Raw genomic sequence first — 17,214 nt, 5'->3', positions numbered from 1 at the left:
GAGGTATGCATCACTCATCTATTGTAGCCACAGTTTCGTTACTCTATTTCTGCTTTTCCTCGTTGTCTGACTTGAGCGTCGGAGGGTCGTCGCCGGGAACCCCTTCCCGGCTCGGCTTTGTTGCAGGTTCACCGGAAGTCCACGTCATCATGAAGACCACACGAAGGCAACAGAGAACGCCACCTCCCCGGCATCCGTCGACTTAGCTCTCGGATATGATCAGTTATTATAATATACCTACAACCAATTTAGGATTTAAGTAGGAGATAATAATACGAATAGTACTGAATATTATTATAGGACAGTTGGATAATTGTACATGGCTAAATAATAGGTGGGGTACCCTTCTATCCCAAGCATATACAGAATTAATTTGGGATTAGAATTTGATGGGTTAAGATTGTATGGTAGAATTTTTTATCCAATTAAAATTTTATGATACATAATTAATTAATAATTAAAAAATATAAAAAACACACTCATTTACTTATAAATAAATCAATAATAATTATATATATATATTTAAATTAACTAATAATTTAAATACCATTATTAACACCTAATAATATTTATATTTTTCTACCATAATAAAATAATATAAAATGTTCAATAATAATAATAATCACATTTAACTTAAAAAAATTTACTTGACTTATAAGATGATAAAATTTAAAGGCTAATAAAAGAGCTAACTGAAATTATTGAACCATTTGATTCAAACACAAATAGAAATAATCTTCTAAACATCCGTTGATTCTACAAATATCAAACAATAGACCTAAAAAAAACTTATCAATTTGGATAAAAGAAACAACAAAATATATTTGATAAAAATTAACTAAAAATAACTAAACAAATATTTAAATAGTCTCAAAAACTTACTCCAACTGTGCCAAAGATGAAAAAAAAATAATAAAAAATTTTAAAAACTTCTGGTTTCGAAGAGACTTTAAATGATATTTTTTTAATCTAAAATTGAATTATTAAAAATAAAATTTAAAATTAATTATATATTTTATGAATGAATTTCGATTTAATATATTATAGGTTAAGTAGTTCAATTTAAGTTAAAAGTCATGATCTTTCAAAGTTTCCATCGACTTGATCTTACGGATTCTGCTCCGATTCTACTACAAAATCGATTTTGTATAATTCAAAATCAATTATTACAATTCAAGATCATAGTATCATACGATCGTACAATTTAACATCATGATTTTACAAACTATGATCCCAAATTTGCTTTTTTGTTTTTAAATACCGCCGAGTTTTAAGACGGTTAGTTTGTCCTTAAAATATAATACTCTTATCGTTTTATTTATAATTTTGCTTGATAATTTAACAATATTAGTAATTGAAAAGTAAACATACAAGTTTCCAAATAAAGAAACAATTTGCTAACGCAAATATTGTAAATGTTTTGTGGCAAAACAAAATTATTTTAAAATTTAGAACCAAAGTTCATAAATGACTAAATTATTGATGTCGCATGCCACTCAAGTGGATTTATTAAAAACATACCTAATTCAATCCGCAAAGAAAAGAATGACGATAAGGTTCATCCTTAAAAATAAAGTAGAAGAACCGACTATTGTTTGGTTTGAATTACTTTGGGAGGACTTTTAGTCTATCATGAAATTATATTTTATATAATAACATTGTCAACAAGGAGTTTAACATGTTAATTATTATTTAATTGGAAACCATTTAAAATAATATATGATGCCAAAGACTAAAAAGTAAAGTTAAAAGAATTAAAAAATAATCCAATCACTTGGTTGGAAATTAATTAAATTTCAACCTCAAATTACTTTTTTTTGGTGATGTATAAAGACAACCAACTATGGGTGGGTTCACTTTGTTGATCTTATCTTTTTAGAAAAATATCATAAATTATCTATTTTTATAATATTTTTATTAAATTAAAATAATTTTGACCAAACTAAAACAAATATTATAATATTCTATATATAATAAAAATCTTCATGATGTATTAGTCTTAGCTTAAAAATACTATAACTATGTTAAAATAAGCGTATATTTAAGATTTAAAAATATGAGATTTTTTTACCATAACAAAAATAGAAGGTGCCCTTTGAATATTTGCTATCAAGGCTCAATTCTATATTTTTTATTATCCAGGCGTGTTTTTGTAAAAAAAAGGCTAACTTCCAATTGCGCACTTTAGTTAAAGTAGATGATCCGTGTCGCATGACACGTGTGCGAGTTTCTGCGGTGAGGACGCCGTGTTGGACCCGCAACAGCGGATCCTCCCGCCGCGGGACGCGACTCCACCACGCCGCTCCCAGCCGTAAGATCGCTGTCGCGTACGATCCTCAGCCTCGGCAGCACGCGATCTTCAGTTCACATGATCCCGGAACAGAGGATGTTCTTTTCTCTCACTGCAAACTTACTCTTCGCGCTGATTTGCCAGGGCCACGGCCCCACCACAGTCTCTCCGTCAATCCGCCGCGGTACGACTATGAGTCGCTCAGTCCGATGCTTTGTGCTTCGTAACTTACATGACAGTAATCGTGGCCTTCTCCTAATTGGCCATCGCTCAACAATCTCGCGGGACCCGCGGGAGGTAAGAGTCGGGTAAACATGCCAGTAATCGGGACGATACCAACAGGAGATTACGGCAGCACGTGGTAGGCCCCGTTGCCACATGGACAGTGCGTGTCATCGAATTCTGAAAATAAAAATTAATCGGCCTCTCTCTCTCTCCCTCTCTCTCTCTCTTTGTTCCTTCTTTATCGGCGACGGAGATCGGAAAAGCTGGAGGCGAAGGCAGAGGTGGAGCTTACGGCGACGGCGCAATCCACTTCGATTATCGTTCCATAGGCCCTGGAGTTCTTCCATTTTGCGGAATTACTTTTTCTATCTAATTCCAGGTTTCCTGGAGGATTAAGGTTAGGGCTTGCTTCGATGGTTTGTTTACTCGTATTGATTGGCAAACACGTCGCCGGAGCAATTATTGTATTAAGCTTCTGGAAACTGATTGCGGTTGACTTTTTAGTGCCGTTTCGTTCTTTTTTATTTTAGAATTGTCGCAGTTGCTTTCTACCATTTGCATGCCCAATGAAGTTTTTTTTCCTAAAATGAATTTTCTTTCTTTGATGTTTATTTGTGCGGTAGAATGACCTTCCTTTCCCTCTTTTGTGAATTTATTTTGGAAATTTTTGGGTTCTAAGATATTTTTGATCGGACCATGTTAAAGTTTATTGAGATTGTGATCATTGGTACTCGGGGTGAAAAGGTCAGAAATTATGTGGATCTAAAATAGGCATGAATTTTGGTTTCATTTTGATATGATTCTGATGATTGTGCTAATAGTTGAACCCATTTCTGCAATCTCATTGTCATTGTTTTATTATTATTATTACCTCTTTGGGTGTTATCTTCATGGCTTTTCATAAAGTTCGATGTTCCATTTTGCTTTTTCATCCAAGTTTCATTGTATCCTCCTCTTTACAGCAAAAGGAGGGATCTTCTCGTTCTAGTGTGTCTAAATTTGTTGTTGCAAATCGCATGATTCCGTAAGGGCATCATCATTCATGCTTCTGCCACAGGAAGGAAGATTTCACGCCGTCAAAGCCTCATCCGCTTAACTCTAGCACTTCTTTTTAACTACCTATAGTTTCCATAGCTGTCATACATCGATGATGAGATCGTTTGGTCGAGCTCTTGGGCAAGTTCATGGTTTATCCCGACTTCTTCGGAGAGAGATTTTGCACGCAGGAATTGGAAAAAATGGGAAATTGTTGGTTATTTGTAATCCTGTTGCTGAGTTGAGGAGGGTTTCTTGCAGCAGAGAAATGAATAGTTTGGACCACAGTATGATGCTTTCCAAGCTTATGTCAACCACAGCATACGACTCTGGAGGTTCTCTTTTTTGCCTTATCATTCCTTCCTCTTTTTCTCTCCTAATTGATCTTTGTCCTTGACTTCTAGTAGAGAGATCAAATAACAATATTTTCTCCAATTTGCTAATACTTTGTAGTTTAATCGTATCTCTCAGATCTTTTACATGTGTGATCTACCATCTATGCAGCTATGAGCAACCAAGAGACTATCCCTTTAAGTGCAAGAGACATATATTCTCTGTTTTGACATGTATTAATTGTGTTAATCACAGTGATTCCAGATACTGGAGGAGCTGGCCCTTTGCTGGAGTATGAAAGACGAATTGCCTCAGGGGAACTTGTTGATGGAGACAGTTTTCAGGTATATCTGCTAATTTCCGACATACAGTATCTGATTTCTATCTGTTTTACTTCTTTGGAATTTAATTTCTGATTTGATGTGTATTCTTAGGTGGACACAGTTCTAGCACTGCAAAGACTCTATGGTGAGCTTGTTGATCACGAAGAAAGTTGTCAGTTGGATAGATATACTGCATCTAGGAAATCGACTAGGTAATACTTGAGCTTGTTAACGTTGTGCTTGAATCATATTTTTGAATCTGTTTCTCTTGAAGTTTTAGTTAGTTTCTCCAATCTCGTCTCCTATGAATTAGTTAATGGTTCTGGGTTTCTTGCAGGAGTAGGTGGTTGTGGTCCCGTTTCATTCCAAATTCTTCTTATTCGCCGGTCAGAGGTCTATACATGTATGGAGGGGTAGGCACGGGAAAAACAATGCTTATGGACTTGTTTTATGATCAACTGTGAGTGTTCTGGAGATTTCAATCCTTGTTGTTTTAATGAATTACATTCTGATGCTTATTGGTGTGATTGGTATCGGATCTTTACTAAATTAGGTTAAAACTGTCAATTGAATGATAGTGACAAGAGCAGGAAGGCTTAACTGTAATTTTATGCTAACAAAATGAATATTCTGAGTATAATAATGTTTTTTTACTGATAATAATTCAAATTGGCCATAAAACACATTGAATTTAGCTGACATTTTTCGTATGGAGCTAACTCATTCAATTTGGGATTACTGTCAGATGGATTTTGTTTGGATATTTTTTGCACACAAGAAATAATTTTTAATATGTTCTTAAATTCCTTCAACTAGCGGGTATTTGAGATTTCCTCTTTGAAGATCTTGTCTAAATTATAGTCACTATAAGATGCTTTTCCTATGCAAGTAAACACCAGTTTATTTCTAGCAGATGAAAAATATTACAAAACACTCTTATCATAATTTTGCAACTAGTGATGCACACCTTTAATCGATCTTTTCTGACTCTTGTTTGATCTTCTGCAGGCCATCTAATTGGAGAAAAAAGCGGATTCATTTCCATGATTTTATGTTAAATGTACATAGCCGCTTGCAGGTGAGCTGATTCTCTATAAAGTTCAAACGCTAATCAAATGAGCTTTATAAACAATTTCCCTCTTAATGGTTTGTATTCTCTGCCTAAAATAACATACTGTAGATGCACAAAGGAGTAGCAGATCCACTAGAGGTTGTTGCAGGAGAGATATCAGACGATTCGATTCTATTATGTCTTGATGAATTTATGGTACGCTCATCCTTACTGCAACATATTTCTCTAGCCACTCTTGCTTTTGTGGCTCAATTAGTCTTGATTGTGTCAATAACAGGTAACTGATGTGGCTGATGCTCTTATACTAAATCGACTTTTTCGACATTTGTTCAACAAAGGAACTGTATGCACTCTGATCTTTCTTGAACAAATTTTCCTGGTAGATTAAAGCAGAAACAACCTTGACCTGAGTCTCTTTACTGACTTTCTTTAGGTTCTCGTCTCTACTTCAAATCGTGCTCCAGATCGCCTGTATGAAGGTGGTTTGCAGAGGGATCTTTTTTTACCATTTATTGAAACATTGAAGGTATTGATCCTATAGATGTGCATAATATATTAACCTTATAGGTTTCTTTCTAGCATTAGTGTATACGAACCCCGCTGCTTATTTTGGTGGAAATTTTGTGACAGGAAAGGTGTGTTGATCACGCTATTGGTTCCTCAACAGACTACCGGAAATTGGGTTCTGTAAGTTTAGCACAGTCTTCAGTAATATGCACTCCATGTTTTCTTTTGTTCAACAACTTCCACTTATAAAAATACAATTACTTCCATGCAGGCTGAGACAGGCTTCTATTTTATCGGAAAGGGGTACCCTGGTCTTCTCAAACAGAAGTTCCATCATTTGATTGGAAATGAGATACCAGGGCCCCAAGTCGTGGAAGTTGTAATGGGCAGAAAATTGCAGGCACATTTTACAACATAAATTTTCTGAATTAGTACTATCCTTTATAGTTTCTAGCTCTCATGTTTCTGTCATTTTTCGCCTATAAAGGTCCCATTAGGCGCTAATGGATGTGCACACTTTCCATTTGAAGACCTATGCGATAGACCTTTAGGGGCAGCAGACTACTTTGGTCTATTCAGTAAGATGTTTTTCTTTTATTTTGTAGAAAAAATTGAAATCCTTTTATTGCATTGCTTTGACGATCAGTCATGTTTCCATGTTGTTCTATAACTGATCTTTACATTCTAACCCTCTCATTCACTGCAGAAAATTTCCATACACTTGCTCTGGAAGGTGTACCAAAATTTGGGATCCACAACAGGACAGCAGCATACCGCTTTGTCACGCTGGTTGATGTATGTCCTAGATTTTGTGAAGCCATTATGATATCTAAGTTACAGAGCTACTCCTTGATTGCTTATGCTAATGCATGGTTCACATTACATAATTGGTTATGAACTAATTGATATTCAATTGGTTGGTTTAAGGTTATCAATAAATAAGATTTGTCCAAGTAACTTTGTTCTTTTTGTCCATATCACTTCCTCTTTTCTTTGAGGATCGGGATTTATTTGATCATATAGATCACATAGTTTGGGCGCCTAGAATTTGGTGGCCCCTTGGGCCAATCTATTTGAACCCTACTGGGTCAAATCACGAAGATGATGATCCTCAAGAGCACAAGGAGTTCTCGAAGAGGGGAACCATGTAGTACTGGACACTAGATAGAGATTTTTCAAAGAAGGTTTTTTTCCTATTAACAACCTCATGTTGTATTGATCTTCTCTTTTATAACAGTAGGTGAAAGGAAAATTTCTTGGCCTCATTCTTCTTCGGCCGATTATATTGTTCTTTCTCATGATTTTAATGCATATTATTAGATAAATGACTTGTTTTAAAAGCCAAATATCTCAACTATGCTGAATTTCATGGTCAGATTTCTTCATTTACTTTCATTGATCTTTTCACCAGTTCTTGTGTTTGAATTCCTGTCGACAAAACATTTTAGCAATTTGAGTTGTTCCCTTGACAAAGTTTGGATGAACATTTTGAGCAATTCACTCCTCCAATCTCATGCTTAAAGTTGTTCTCCAACAGGTGATGTATGAAAACAAGGCTAGACTACTATGCACAGCCGAAGCAGATCCAGTTGAACTATTTGAAAGCATTGTGACCATCAGCGACGCGCAGAAGATCTCCCCAAGAACATCTTCACGGTCGCTGAAGAAAGATGATCTAGACCTCTGTGTCGACAACGAGCTAGGATTCGCGAAGGACCGCACCATTAGTAGGTAAAGCATGCTCCTAGAGTAATCAATTATGAGAGGAGATTGAAGATATCAACATCAGACCCTAACGACATTCTGAACTTTTTTTTTTCTTTCAGATTGACAGAGATGAACAGCAAGGAGTATTTAGAGCAACATGATGCCAAGTTGCAGGAGAAGGCCTCTCAAGAAATGCAACTGAACGCCTCCATTGGACATTGATGTTGTCTATAAATTCAGCATTAAATGGGAGATAAAATAAATGTCATTTGAGTGGATCAGAAAACTAGAATCCCTCCTAAAAAAGGAAAAATAAGAGGAAAAGCATAGCCTTAAACCTTGTTCATTGAGGCTGGAAAATTGAGAGTAATGTTGTTTTAGTGGATGATAAAATAATTTACAAGTTTTTCTGTGTTTCTTCCCTGTTCAAGCTAAAAAAATAAGATCAACCCTAACTTACATTAGCACCCTCAGTAGGTTTCACTCCCACTCGAATCGAGCTTGATAGCATGCGAGCTAGATTTTCTGTTGCCCTAGCTGAAGATCATATTCACAAATCTTGTGTAAATTAAGGTTCGTTCGTATCATTTTAGGGTTTAGGCATTTCATTAGAAACACATGGTTTGATGCAAGCTTATTTTATAAAAAGAAATAATGAATAATGATGTTCATTTTTTGGAAATTCCTAGTACGCTGAAAAGAGAAATATCTTTTTAGTAAAAAAAAATCCATAATTTACTCACCCAGCTTAGTAAATTTTATTTTTATCCTTTTATATATCAAAATTTTAAACAATTATTTTCAAATACCCTTTCTTTTTCTCTTTGTCATCATCACATCAGTCATACAAAATTGTTTGATGAACTCCGAATTATTTCAAATTAAAAATAATATATTTCTAAAAACCTCTTTAATACATTTATGTTTAGATCTGAATTTTATAATATAAATTAAGAATAATGAATTAAATTGAGAGTACATCTTTAATTTTTTACTCAATCCATTCAAATCAAATTTAGATAGGACTACATAAATATCTTAAAGAGGTTTTCAAAAATATATTGATTTTGACTTGAAATGATTTAAAATTCTATAAGTCCATTGGTTGATAATAGGCTTAAAAATTTTAAATCACTTTGAATCAAAATCAATGAATGTCTAAAAGTCTCCTTAATGTATTTATGTTATTAGATTTGAACTTAATAGTATAAATTAAGAATAGTGAATTAAATTAAGAGCACATTTTAATTTTTTTACTTTACTCATTCAAAAAATCATTGTTCTCAATTTACACTATTGAACTCAGATATGAGCATATAAAATATATCAAGTCGATTTTCAAAAATAAATTGATTAACCAGTTTCATCCGAAATTAATTAATGAATCTATACCATTTGAAAATTTAAAATTTTGATATTTTTCAAATCAAAAGTCTTATAAACCTGTTGATGACTTTGGTTAGTGAGTATTCTTATCCTATGTCTTATAATAAGTTTGTTAGAAATTATATTAAGTTAAAAATAGTGAAATTTATTGCTATGACTTTGGTTGGTTTAAGGCTATCGAATTAAGATTTGAGACATAACCAATTGAACCCTATGACTTTGGTTAAAAATTTATTGATAACCTTAGGTTGAAACATAAATCTTAATTCGATAGCCTTAAACCAACCAAAGTCATAGGATTTGAGACATAATATAATTTATAATTGCTCTCAATTTATACTTTCGAATTAAGATTTATGTCTCAAAGTCATAGGATAATAAGTTAAAAATTTACTATTCTTAATTTATGATATCGAATTAAGATTTGAGACTTAATGCTTAAGAAGATTTTTAGGAGTATATTAGTTTTAATTTAAAGTAATTTGAAATTCTCTAACTCTATCATTAAGTTTCGATCCAAAATAGATTTAGAGAAAAAGAGTAGTGGTATTTTGGAAATATACTATGCGAATTGAGTATTTTGAAATGATGAATAATACTGCCCGTAAAAGGTCATACATCAATCTTGGACATCTCACATGATATTTTTATGCCGGCTTTGTAATCAATCCTTGTCAATTTTTACAAACTAACCAACTCGGCTATGTCCAACGACAATTAAAAAAAAATATGATGGATAATAGTGAAATTTTGCTCACATGGCTAGCAAATTACCGAAAAATATTTATAGGAATTTTCTTTTGGTAAATTTAAATTAGGAAATGTTCATCTTTTTCATGTACTTTTTTCATGTACTTGATATTGTCTCGCTGTAGTTAGTTATGTGTTTATTGATTAAAAATCTATTTAAAATTTAGGATAATTTAATTAATCAAATCCGATTTTTTTTTGATAGAATAAATACATCTGGGCCATACTTGAGCCCCAATCTGGCCCAATTAAAGCCTCAATCTTTATAGCACCCTGGCTGAGGTCCTTCTCTTTCATGGCGCTTGCGGTGAACCTAAGCCGCCGCTCACCTCAACTCTGTGCCTTCCTCCTCCGTCTCTGCCCCTGCCGCCCTCTCTCTTCTACTGCTTCCCGTTCTTCTCCACTGCTCGTCTTTTCTTCTCACCGCATCTACTCACCCACTAATTCTTTGCTTCGAGCCTCTCCCTTTTCGTCGCTTTCCTCGGCCGCCAGCGACTTTGAAACCGACTCCGACGAGCCCTGCGACCCCGTGGACGAATCCGATTTCGTCGGGTTTCTCCAGCTCCTCACCCAAGCCAAATCTCTGTCTTCGTCTCGGAAGGAGGCCGACGCCTTCCTGGCCTCCGCATCGGGTGTTGTGCCGACCAGGGGTTTGCTCTGCAAGGCCCTATGGGAGCTGAGGGACGACTGCGAGTTGGCCTTGCTCGCTTTCCGGTGGGCGGAGGAGTGCGTTGGGGATTGCCGATGGGCGTGGCATCTCGTGATTTGGATCATGGGGAGGCAGCGGCGGTTCGATTTGGCCTGGTACCTGGTGCGGAAAATGCATCGGCAGTCGGTGCTCTCCCAGCGAGCGATGGTGATCATGATGGAAAGGTGCGAACTTCACACTCATTTGCCATCCATATATCCAGTTTCCAAGTGTCATGCACTTTGTCTTCCTGATGAATGCAAATTTTTGCAAACAAGATGAAGGATGCTATTAGGGTTTATACAAATCTGAAGAACAAATTCGGATAGCGAAATGATCTTAGATAACTTACTGTCGTAGGACTATTTTCTTCCTTCCTGTTACCTTTTAACAAGCATAGGATCCCCTTAGAAACATAAAAAAATAGAATATGGTGATACTGAAAATTTGATAGTTGCTTTCTGATTTACAAAATTTCCTAATGAGAAAGAACATGGACAATGGAAATGCAAGAAAGAAATGGAGTTGGCTTTCTAAAACGTGATATTTCGGTCTCCTTGTTTCTTGCTAGATATTTAATGTATGTAATGTTGAACAATAAAGAAGAAATGAGTGTGATATTTCGGTCTCCTTGTTTCTTGCTAGATATTTAATGTATGTAATGTTGAACAATAAAGAAGAAATGAGTGTTTTATGTAGAGAAGTTTTGAAAGGTATCATAATATCGAATCAGCTTTGTCCATGCTGCATCACAAACTTTTCTTTTTTGCATAACAAGATTGTCGTTGTATCCAAATATCCTTTACTTCAAGATCAGTCCCCTATTTTTCTCATAATGCTTGTTATATCAAGATCACTCTAATTAGCTTATTCTATGTACTGAATATGCACTCGAGTGATCAAACAATGAATGTGTGTGCTTCTATTCTTTTAGTTAGTTTTTTAGAGGGAAGGATTAAGTCATTTATACTTAAAGTTGAGTTCTCTGATACCATCTCTTTTCTTATGTCAAATACTGATGCTTGGACACTCACTTTCTGTGTCAACACTTGAAGCCCCAATTGATTACATATAAAAATCTTTAGAAATAGACGTCTTGAACACTTGGATATAGACCGATAAGATATAATACTCAAGTCTGAGTATCATAGGTTGGGTTTACAATCATTATAGTCACACTTTCCTTGCTATCATTACAAGGACATATCTTATGTTGTGATTAATTGTTGATTTGCCCTCTCTCCTCAACTTCTATTTACCCTAGTTTGTCATAGAGAAAGCTTTGAGCTCCTTGATGTCATACTCTCTTCTTTGTGATGATTTGTTCTTTTCATGTCTGAGTTGCGGGAAATTTAAAATCTTTTAGGTATATAGCTGCAGATGAAGCCAAGAAAGCAATAAAAGTTTTTCACGTCATGGAGAAGTTCAAAGTTAAAGCAGATTATGCAGCCTTTAGTGCCCTTCTTCATGCCCTTTGTAAGAACAAGTATGTTGAGGAGGCTGAGGAACTTATACTTGTAAACCGGAAATATTTTCCTCTTACATGTGAAAGTTTCAACATAGTGCTAGGTGGATGGTGTAAGGTCATATGCGATCTGCTTGAAGCTAAGAGAGTTTGGAGAGAAATGTCAAGTTATTGTGTCACCCCAAATGGCACTTCTTATTCACATATGATATGGTGTTTCTCAAAAGTCGGTAACCTTTTTGATTCACTAAGATGGTACGATGAAATGAAGAAGAGAGGATGGACTCCTGACCTTAGCGTCTACAATTCTCTTATCTATGTTCTAACAAGAGAAAGTTGTTTGAGGGATGCAAACAATATTTTTGAAAAGATAATACAAGCAGGCTTGCATCCAAATGTAGAAACATACAATTCTATGATATTGCCTTTGTGTGAAACATCGAAACTGGAGGAAGCACGAATGCTAATAGAAGATATGAAGGTAAAAGGTATTTCTCCAACTATTGATACATATCATGCTTTCGCTAAGGCAGAGGACACTGAAGGATCCATGCAACTGCTAAAGAGAATGAAGGATGTTGATTGTGGCCCTAACAGTCTCACATTTTTTCTGTTATTGGATAAGTTTTTCAGATTGGGCGACTCTGAAAGTGCATTGAAAGTATGGACCGAGATGAAGAGATATAATGCCATTCCTGATGCTACACATTACATGACAATCATAGAAGGTTTGGTGAAGCGTGGATGGATTCCAAAAGCTCTTGAATTCTACAATGAAATGAAATTTAAGGGGTTTCCTGCCGATCCTAAGCTCGAGAAGTTTTTCATGTCCTTCATATCAGCTCACAAAAACCACTGGGGAAGTAGGGGCAAGGAATTTATCTATCCTCTGCGTGGTGGACATTTTACTAGCACAGGAAAGGGATCTCTCTAACCAATGTCATTATCCCTCAAGATTTTCTCCTGATGCTGCTCTTCTAGAGCCATGTGATAATGCTGAATTTATTGGAACAAAGACGAACCATAGCGCACAGGGAATGTGTTATCGCAGGTGGTGCCTCATGCAACATCACTTACAGATGCAAGTCTCCAACATCAGACAGATCGACCTAATTGTTTGTCTTGAGTAGCTGCCCAAAGTAAAAAAAATGTTCCTTACTCTTAATCAGCTGAGTTTTATGTCTTGGTGCTTTACACTGTCGAGCTTTATAGTTTCTCTGGTATAAGAAGATAAAAGAAAAAAGTACTACATCATGAGAGCCAATTTTTCAGATGATTGCAAGTGATTGTTGCACAACAAACTTTCTATTAACATCTCCTTTCATTCAACCGAAAAGGAGTTGAATATCTCAGGACTTGACATTCCGTTGCCATGATGAATTCACGGTATGGACAATATAGATTATGAAACTAGATTACACACCATGGCCTCAAAACTTAACAGGTGATGTCTTGCATCTTATTGTTCTTCTTTTGTCATCCACAAAGCTGAAACCATAACATACATTCTAAAATGTTTGGTCCTTAGCAAAGTCCTGTACAAGGAAACAGATCCAAACTCTCGAAGCTAAAATCTTGGTAGCATTCTATTGCACCTTTAGCTATAATATATGTATTAGATTTCTGTTTTGTGTAAGGAAAACTTGGTAACTCAATTGATAGAATCCAAGTTCATGGGCAACTACACATCAAAGTGAGTTCATAGCAAGCACACGAGACCATTAAAATAATGCTACAATTGTTAGATGATTCAAAGATGCTATGTTCACTTTGAAACTTGAAGGTAACAAGTGGTTTTATGCATCAAAACTATTTATTTTCCCCCTGGGTTTCTGTTAACAATGCATTCATATTCCTACACCTTTAACTTTGTGACAAGAATTTTGTATCACAATTAAAATTATGAAGAGAGTATGATGTTACAAGAAACAACTTTCTTATACAAAGAAAAGGGCAAAAGTTAGTAAAAGAACCATAATTAATATATATTATATACACACACAAACACAATCTCCAATGTGATCAAAAGGGTTCTGCTCTTCTGTTTTCTATGCAAAAACTTTAGAGCCTTCAAAAATTCCCACTGCGTTCTTCACAGACTCAACATCAATGTCTATTAGCTTTCCTGTGCTTGATGCAATGATTGAACACCTCTTTTCTCGGGCATTAGGAACAAAGGTGTTTGCTTTTTCTTCAGAAGAAAACAATGCAATACTGAAAAAAAAACATCTCAACTATCACAAACAAAAGAATGATATGTTTGTTATTAACCACTTACGAATCAAATAAAGTTGAGCTAGAATATTGAGGGAGATGGGAAATTTAGATAAAGATTTTTTTTTTTGCCTGTACAAGGTTTATTAGTAAAGAGATTATTTTGCTGATCTCTTTCATCCTATATCTTTTCCAATCCATCATGGTATCTTACTGGACATAAACTTCAAATGATGCCTAACAAAATATCAAAAATAGTACCAGAGCCAAAATTCTCAAACACATCAATCCTCTTCTTCCTTTGGTTTATCTTACGGCAAACATTTTCGTATATTTCCTTTACGGCGCCCTCTTCTTCCCTGATACTTTCTATACCAAACACATCAACCCTCCCATGGAGCCTCTATATAAAACAATGCCTATGCGCTATAACTCATGATATATGTCATGCAAACTTTATATGCATTCAGTATCATCAGTTTATGGAGGTATTAAGGAAAGATTAAAGTGATTGTTGTCTAATTCATAACCAATTCTGCCTTGATCCTTTCCAGCTTGATGTATTACCATATTAAAATTCCTAATTGCTTTCGCATGATGTGATTTTTCTCTATTCTTGTCCATTGTTTTTATGTAACTGCTAAAGTACTGCTTGTGTTAACTATGAACTCTGAACAATGCTGAACAAATCATCAAGAATATTATTCTTTCCACAAGTTCTCACAAAATTGTGTATAATTGATCTAAATAGTTAGCAAATGCAATTTTGTTATTGTTTTTTCAGAAAGATATATAAAGGAAGCCCTTGAGCCTCCATCCCCCAATAACTTATAATTGTTGCAAGACATTGAAATTGTTGTAATATAATTTCAAAGTGTCTTGTATTCCAAAGGTTCAACTAACTGGGGCTCTGACTATATGAATCTTAACTCACCAATTAGCTTATATTGCTAGTAGTGCCATAGTTATCCTTCACACACCTTTTACTTAAATCACAACTTAAAGGCCTAGATAACCAAATAAAAGGATTTATCACATAGAGTTGAGAAGAAATGACCTCGGTTTGTTGCGAGCATTAGCAAGTTGCAGGGCAGCAGTGTTTGTGGCAATTACTCCGATTGCATCATCAACGAGAGCTGCTAGCTAAGGATGCAATTGCAAAGCAAATTAGTACTGAATGCACTTGAAATATAGAAGAGGATAAGTAATTAGATTTAGTATACCTGGCCAGGAGTGGTAATGAAGAGGATATGTGTGTCATCTCCAACCACTTCCTCTACATCCTCCCTCACTTTCTCATGTGGGATGACAAAGAGAGGCTTCACACCCCTGTTTCCACAAGCTAATAAGATGTATCTAATTTGAAATCAATTCTTGAAGATTTGATATCCATGAGAATAGGACACAGAATTCTAATTCACTTTCCAAGAGTAAGTATTCTTCTGCAGACCATTAAGAACAAGTACTGTATGAGTTAGACACTGAACTAAATTTTCTATGCAAAGTAAGGATACATTACCACCATCACAAAGGGAACTATAAGATTATATATTGGCTTGACTTCTTTATTCATGAGTTGAAAATCACCCATCTTATGTTTATTGATCTAGTAGTTAAAGTATGCGCATGAGTTAACATCTAGTAAAGTGTCATTCATATCTAGATTATAGATTTTACATGATGGCAGTAGTGTCATCCATGTATACTTTGTTCTTGACTGTTTCTTCCACTTGACTGAGCTTATTGTAGATAGCATGGTTTCACTCTATAAACTTGTATCTCTACAAAGGAGTTCTGCATACCTCAAACCTTTTACTATTTCAGCCCAAACTTGGATCGGCAACAAGCTATCACTGTCCCCCTTGGATCTCATTGAAGCCACAGAATCTGTTTCAATGCCATGAATGACAACAAATCCCCCCTTTTGAACTCCGACTTTACTGTATTTTTCTTCCACATAGGCCCTGAGCTTCTTTGAGATGGGCACTCTGAGAGGAGACACTGGGTGCCTTGGCACACTGCAAAATGGTCTCCCTAACCATTCCTCCATTTCATCGTACCTGAAACACCACAAGTATCACAAATGAACAATCCACAACAACAAAAGATTTTTTTTAGTTTGTTTGTTTAGAATTGAGGCATCAATGGTGGTTGCCTCACATGTGGTATCCACATTCGGAGAGGTTCATGGTTGGAGAAGTGAATGTCTCTGTGAGCAGCAGGCCTGCGCCTGTTGCATTGACATTAGGGTACACGTAGCTTACTTTGTCCCGAGCAGATGTCATGAACAGGAATGCCGCATGGCCAAGTCCATCAAGCTTGGTCGACAAGATCAAATCATATTATCGATTCTGTCAACAAATTCATAAAAATCTAGTGAGATTTCTGATGTCATTCCATTTCAAGGATCATGTGTTTTCCCCCCTTTCATTTGTACCTTTAATAGACCGATCATGTTGACGTACTCCGCCGGCTCCGGGAAATCTTCGTCGGGGTCATACACATTCGCCCACCTCACATTCTTGTTCACCTCGTACACCTGCTTCCCCCTGGGCGAGGCAACGACGTCGATCTGCACGCCGGGGTACCTATCCTTGATGAGCTGGATCACGGGGAAGAAGAGGAGGTTCTCGTAGACTCCGCCGGAGATGACGCAGCAGCAGAGGCGCACGTCGCCGCGGATCTTGGAGGCGAGCGAGGCGAGCTCGACGTTGAATCCCATGGGAAACTTGAGGAAGCCGTAGGGGTTGGAGGGGTTGTCGGGAGGGCGAGGGTCCTCCTCCTGCTTTCCGTCGGCGAAGAGGGATCCGTACTCGATGTCGGGGTCCTCTCCGTAGTCGAAGGGATCGAGCCAAGGGTTCTTCTTCTTCTTCGCGGCGGTGGCGACGAATCGGAGCCGTCCTCGCTGAGGATGGTACGCCGAGGAAGGGGATAGAGCATGGGTGTGGATTGGGGAAGGGAATGCGTGGGAGATGGGGGAAGGGGAGCTTGGGAGGAGGTGAAGCGAAGCCATGGCTCTGCTCTGTTCTGATTTCTGCTTCATGGTTTTGTGGTTGAGACTGGACGGCTGAGATTTAAGTGTGTGGATGAGGGAGAGATAAAGTGATCTTGTTTCCTCTTTATTTATTTTTCTAAATTTGTATGTTTTTTCCTTAAAAACTACAAATGATTAGATATTAATTAAATTGTAAACTCACTCATGTTCAGATGTTCTCCCAG

The 17,214-nt window shown here is 36.2% G+C and overlaps 2 protein-coding genes and 1 pseudogene across 3 annotated transcripts; 2 read left to right on the top strand and 1 right to left on the bottom strand.

Moving 5' to 3' along the window:
• The first annotated feature begins 2,726 nt into the window (after positions 1 to 2,726).
• Positions 2,727 to 7,908, top strand: LOC122047229 (AFG1-like ATPase). 2 transcript variants are annotated; one of them, XM_042608375.1, is made up of 15 exons: positions 2,727 to 2,912; positions 3,573 to 3,885; positions 4,139 to 4,227; positions 4,318 to 4,418; positions 4,544 to 4,666; positions 5,215 to 5,284; positions 5,387 to 5,473; positions 5,556 to 5,621; positions 5,712 to 5,804; positions 5,909 to 5,965; positions 6,057 to 6,185; positions 6,273 to 6,363; positions 6,492 to 6,580; positions 7,323 to 7,516; positions 7,612 to 7,908. In XM_042608375.1, exons 2-15 carry the CDS (start codon positions 3,663 to 3,665, stop codon positions 7,712 to 7,714), a joined length of 1,515 nt encoding a protein of 504 aa, XP_042464309.1. In that variant the 5' UTR covers positions 2,727 to 2,912; positions 3,573 to 3,662; the 3' UTR covers positions 7,715 to 7,908. The 2 variants fall into 2 exon arrangements, with proteins under 2 accessions (XP_042464309.1, XP_042464308.1); XM_042608374.1 differs by having other exon boundaries at positions 3,478 to 3,885.
• Positions 7,909 to 9,923: 2,015 nt separating this feature from the next.
• Positions 9,924 to 13,035, top strand: LOC122048714 (pentatricopeptide repeat-containing protein At1g80880, mitochondrial-like). The gene is made up of 2 exons (XM_042610247.1): positions 9,924 to 10,501; positions 11,683 to 13,035. Exons 1-2 carry the CDS (start codon positions 9,924 to 9,926, stop codon positions 12,713 to 12,715), a joined length of 1,611 nt encoding a protein of 536 aa, XP_042466181.1. The 3' UTR covers positions 12,716 to 13,035.
• Positions 13,036 to 13,700: 665 nt separating this feature from the next.
• LOC122047228 lies at positions 13,701 to 17,069 on the bottom strand (annotated as a pseudogene).
• Between the last annotated feature and the right edge of the window lie 145 nt (positions 17,070 to 17,214).

This window comes from Zingiber officinale, chromosome 2B, assembly GCF_018446385.1.
Source record: "Zingiber officinale cultivar Zhangliang chromosome 2B, Zo_v1.1, whole genome shotgun sequence".
In the NCBI taxonomy this organism is placed as follows: Eukaryota; Viridiplantae; Streptophyta; class Magnoliopsida; order Zingiberales; family Zingiberaceae; genus Zingiber; species Zingiber officinale.
This window is presented reverse-complemented; position numbering and strand designations above follow the sequence as displayed.

What these genes read in the sequence shown, in the direction of transcription:
- LOC122048714 (XM_042610247.1), top strand. Translation starts at nt 9,924, where the DNA reads ATGGCGCTTGCGGTGAACCTAAGCCGCCGCTCACCTCAACTCTGTGCC. An exon ending in ATGGTGATCATGATGGAAAG is followed by an intron (nt 10,502 to 11,682) that starts GTGCGAACTTCA and finishes AAAATCTTTTAG; the next exon opens with GTATATAGCTGCAGATGAAG.
- LOC122047229 (XM_042608375.1), top strand. Translation starts at nt 3,663, where the DNA reads ATGATGAGATCGTTTGGTCGAGCTCTTGGGCAAGTTCATGGTTTATCC. An exon ending in ATTTGTTCAACAAAGGAACT is followed by an intron (nt 5,622 to 5,711) that starts GTATGCACTCTG and finishes GACTTTCTTTAG; the next exon opens with GTTCTCGTCTCTACTTCAAA. An exon ending in AGACTACTTTGGTCTATTCA is followed by an intron (nt 6,364 to 6,491) that starts GTAAGATGTTTT and finishes CATTCACTGCAG; the next exon opens with AAAATTTCCATACACTTGCT.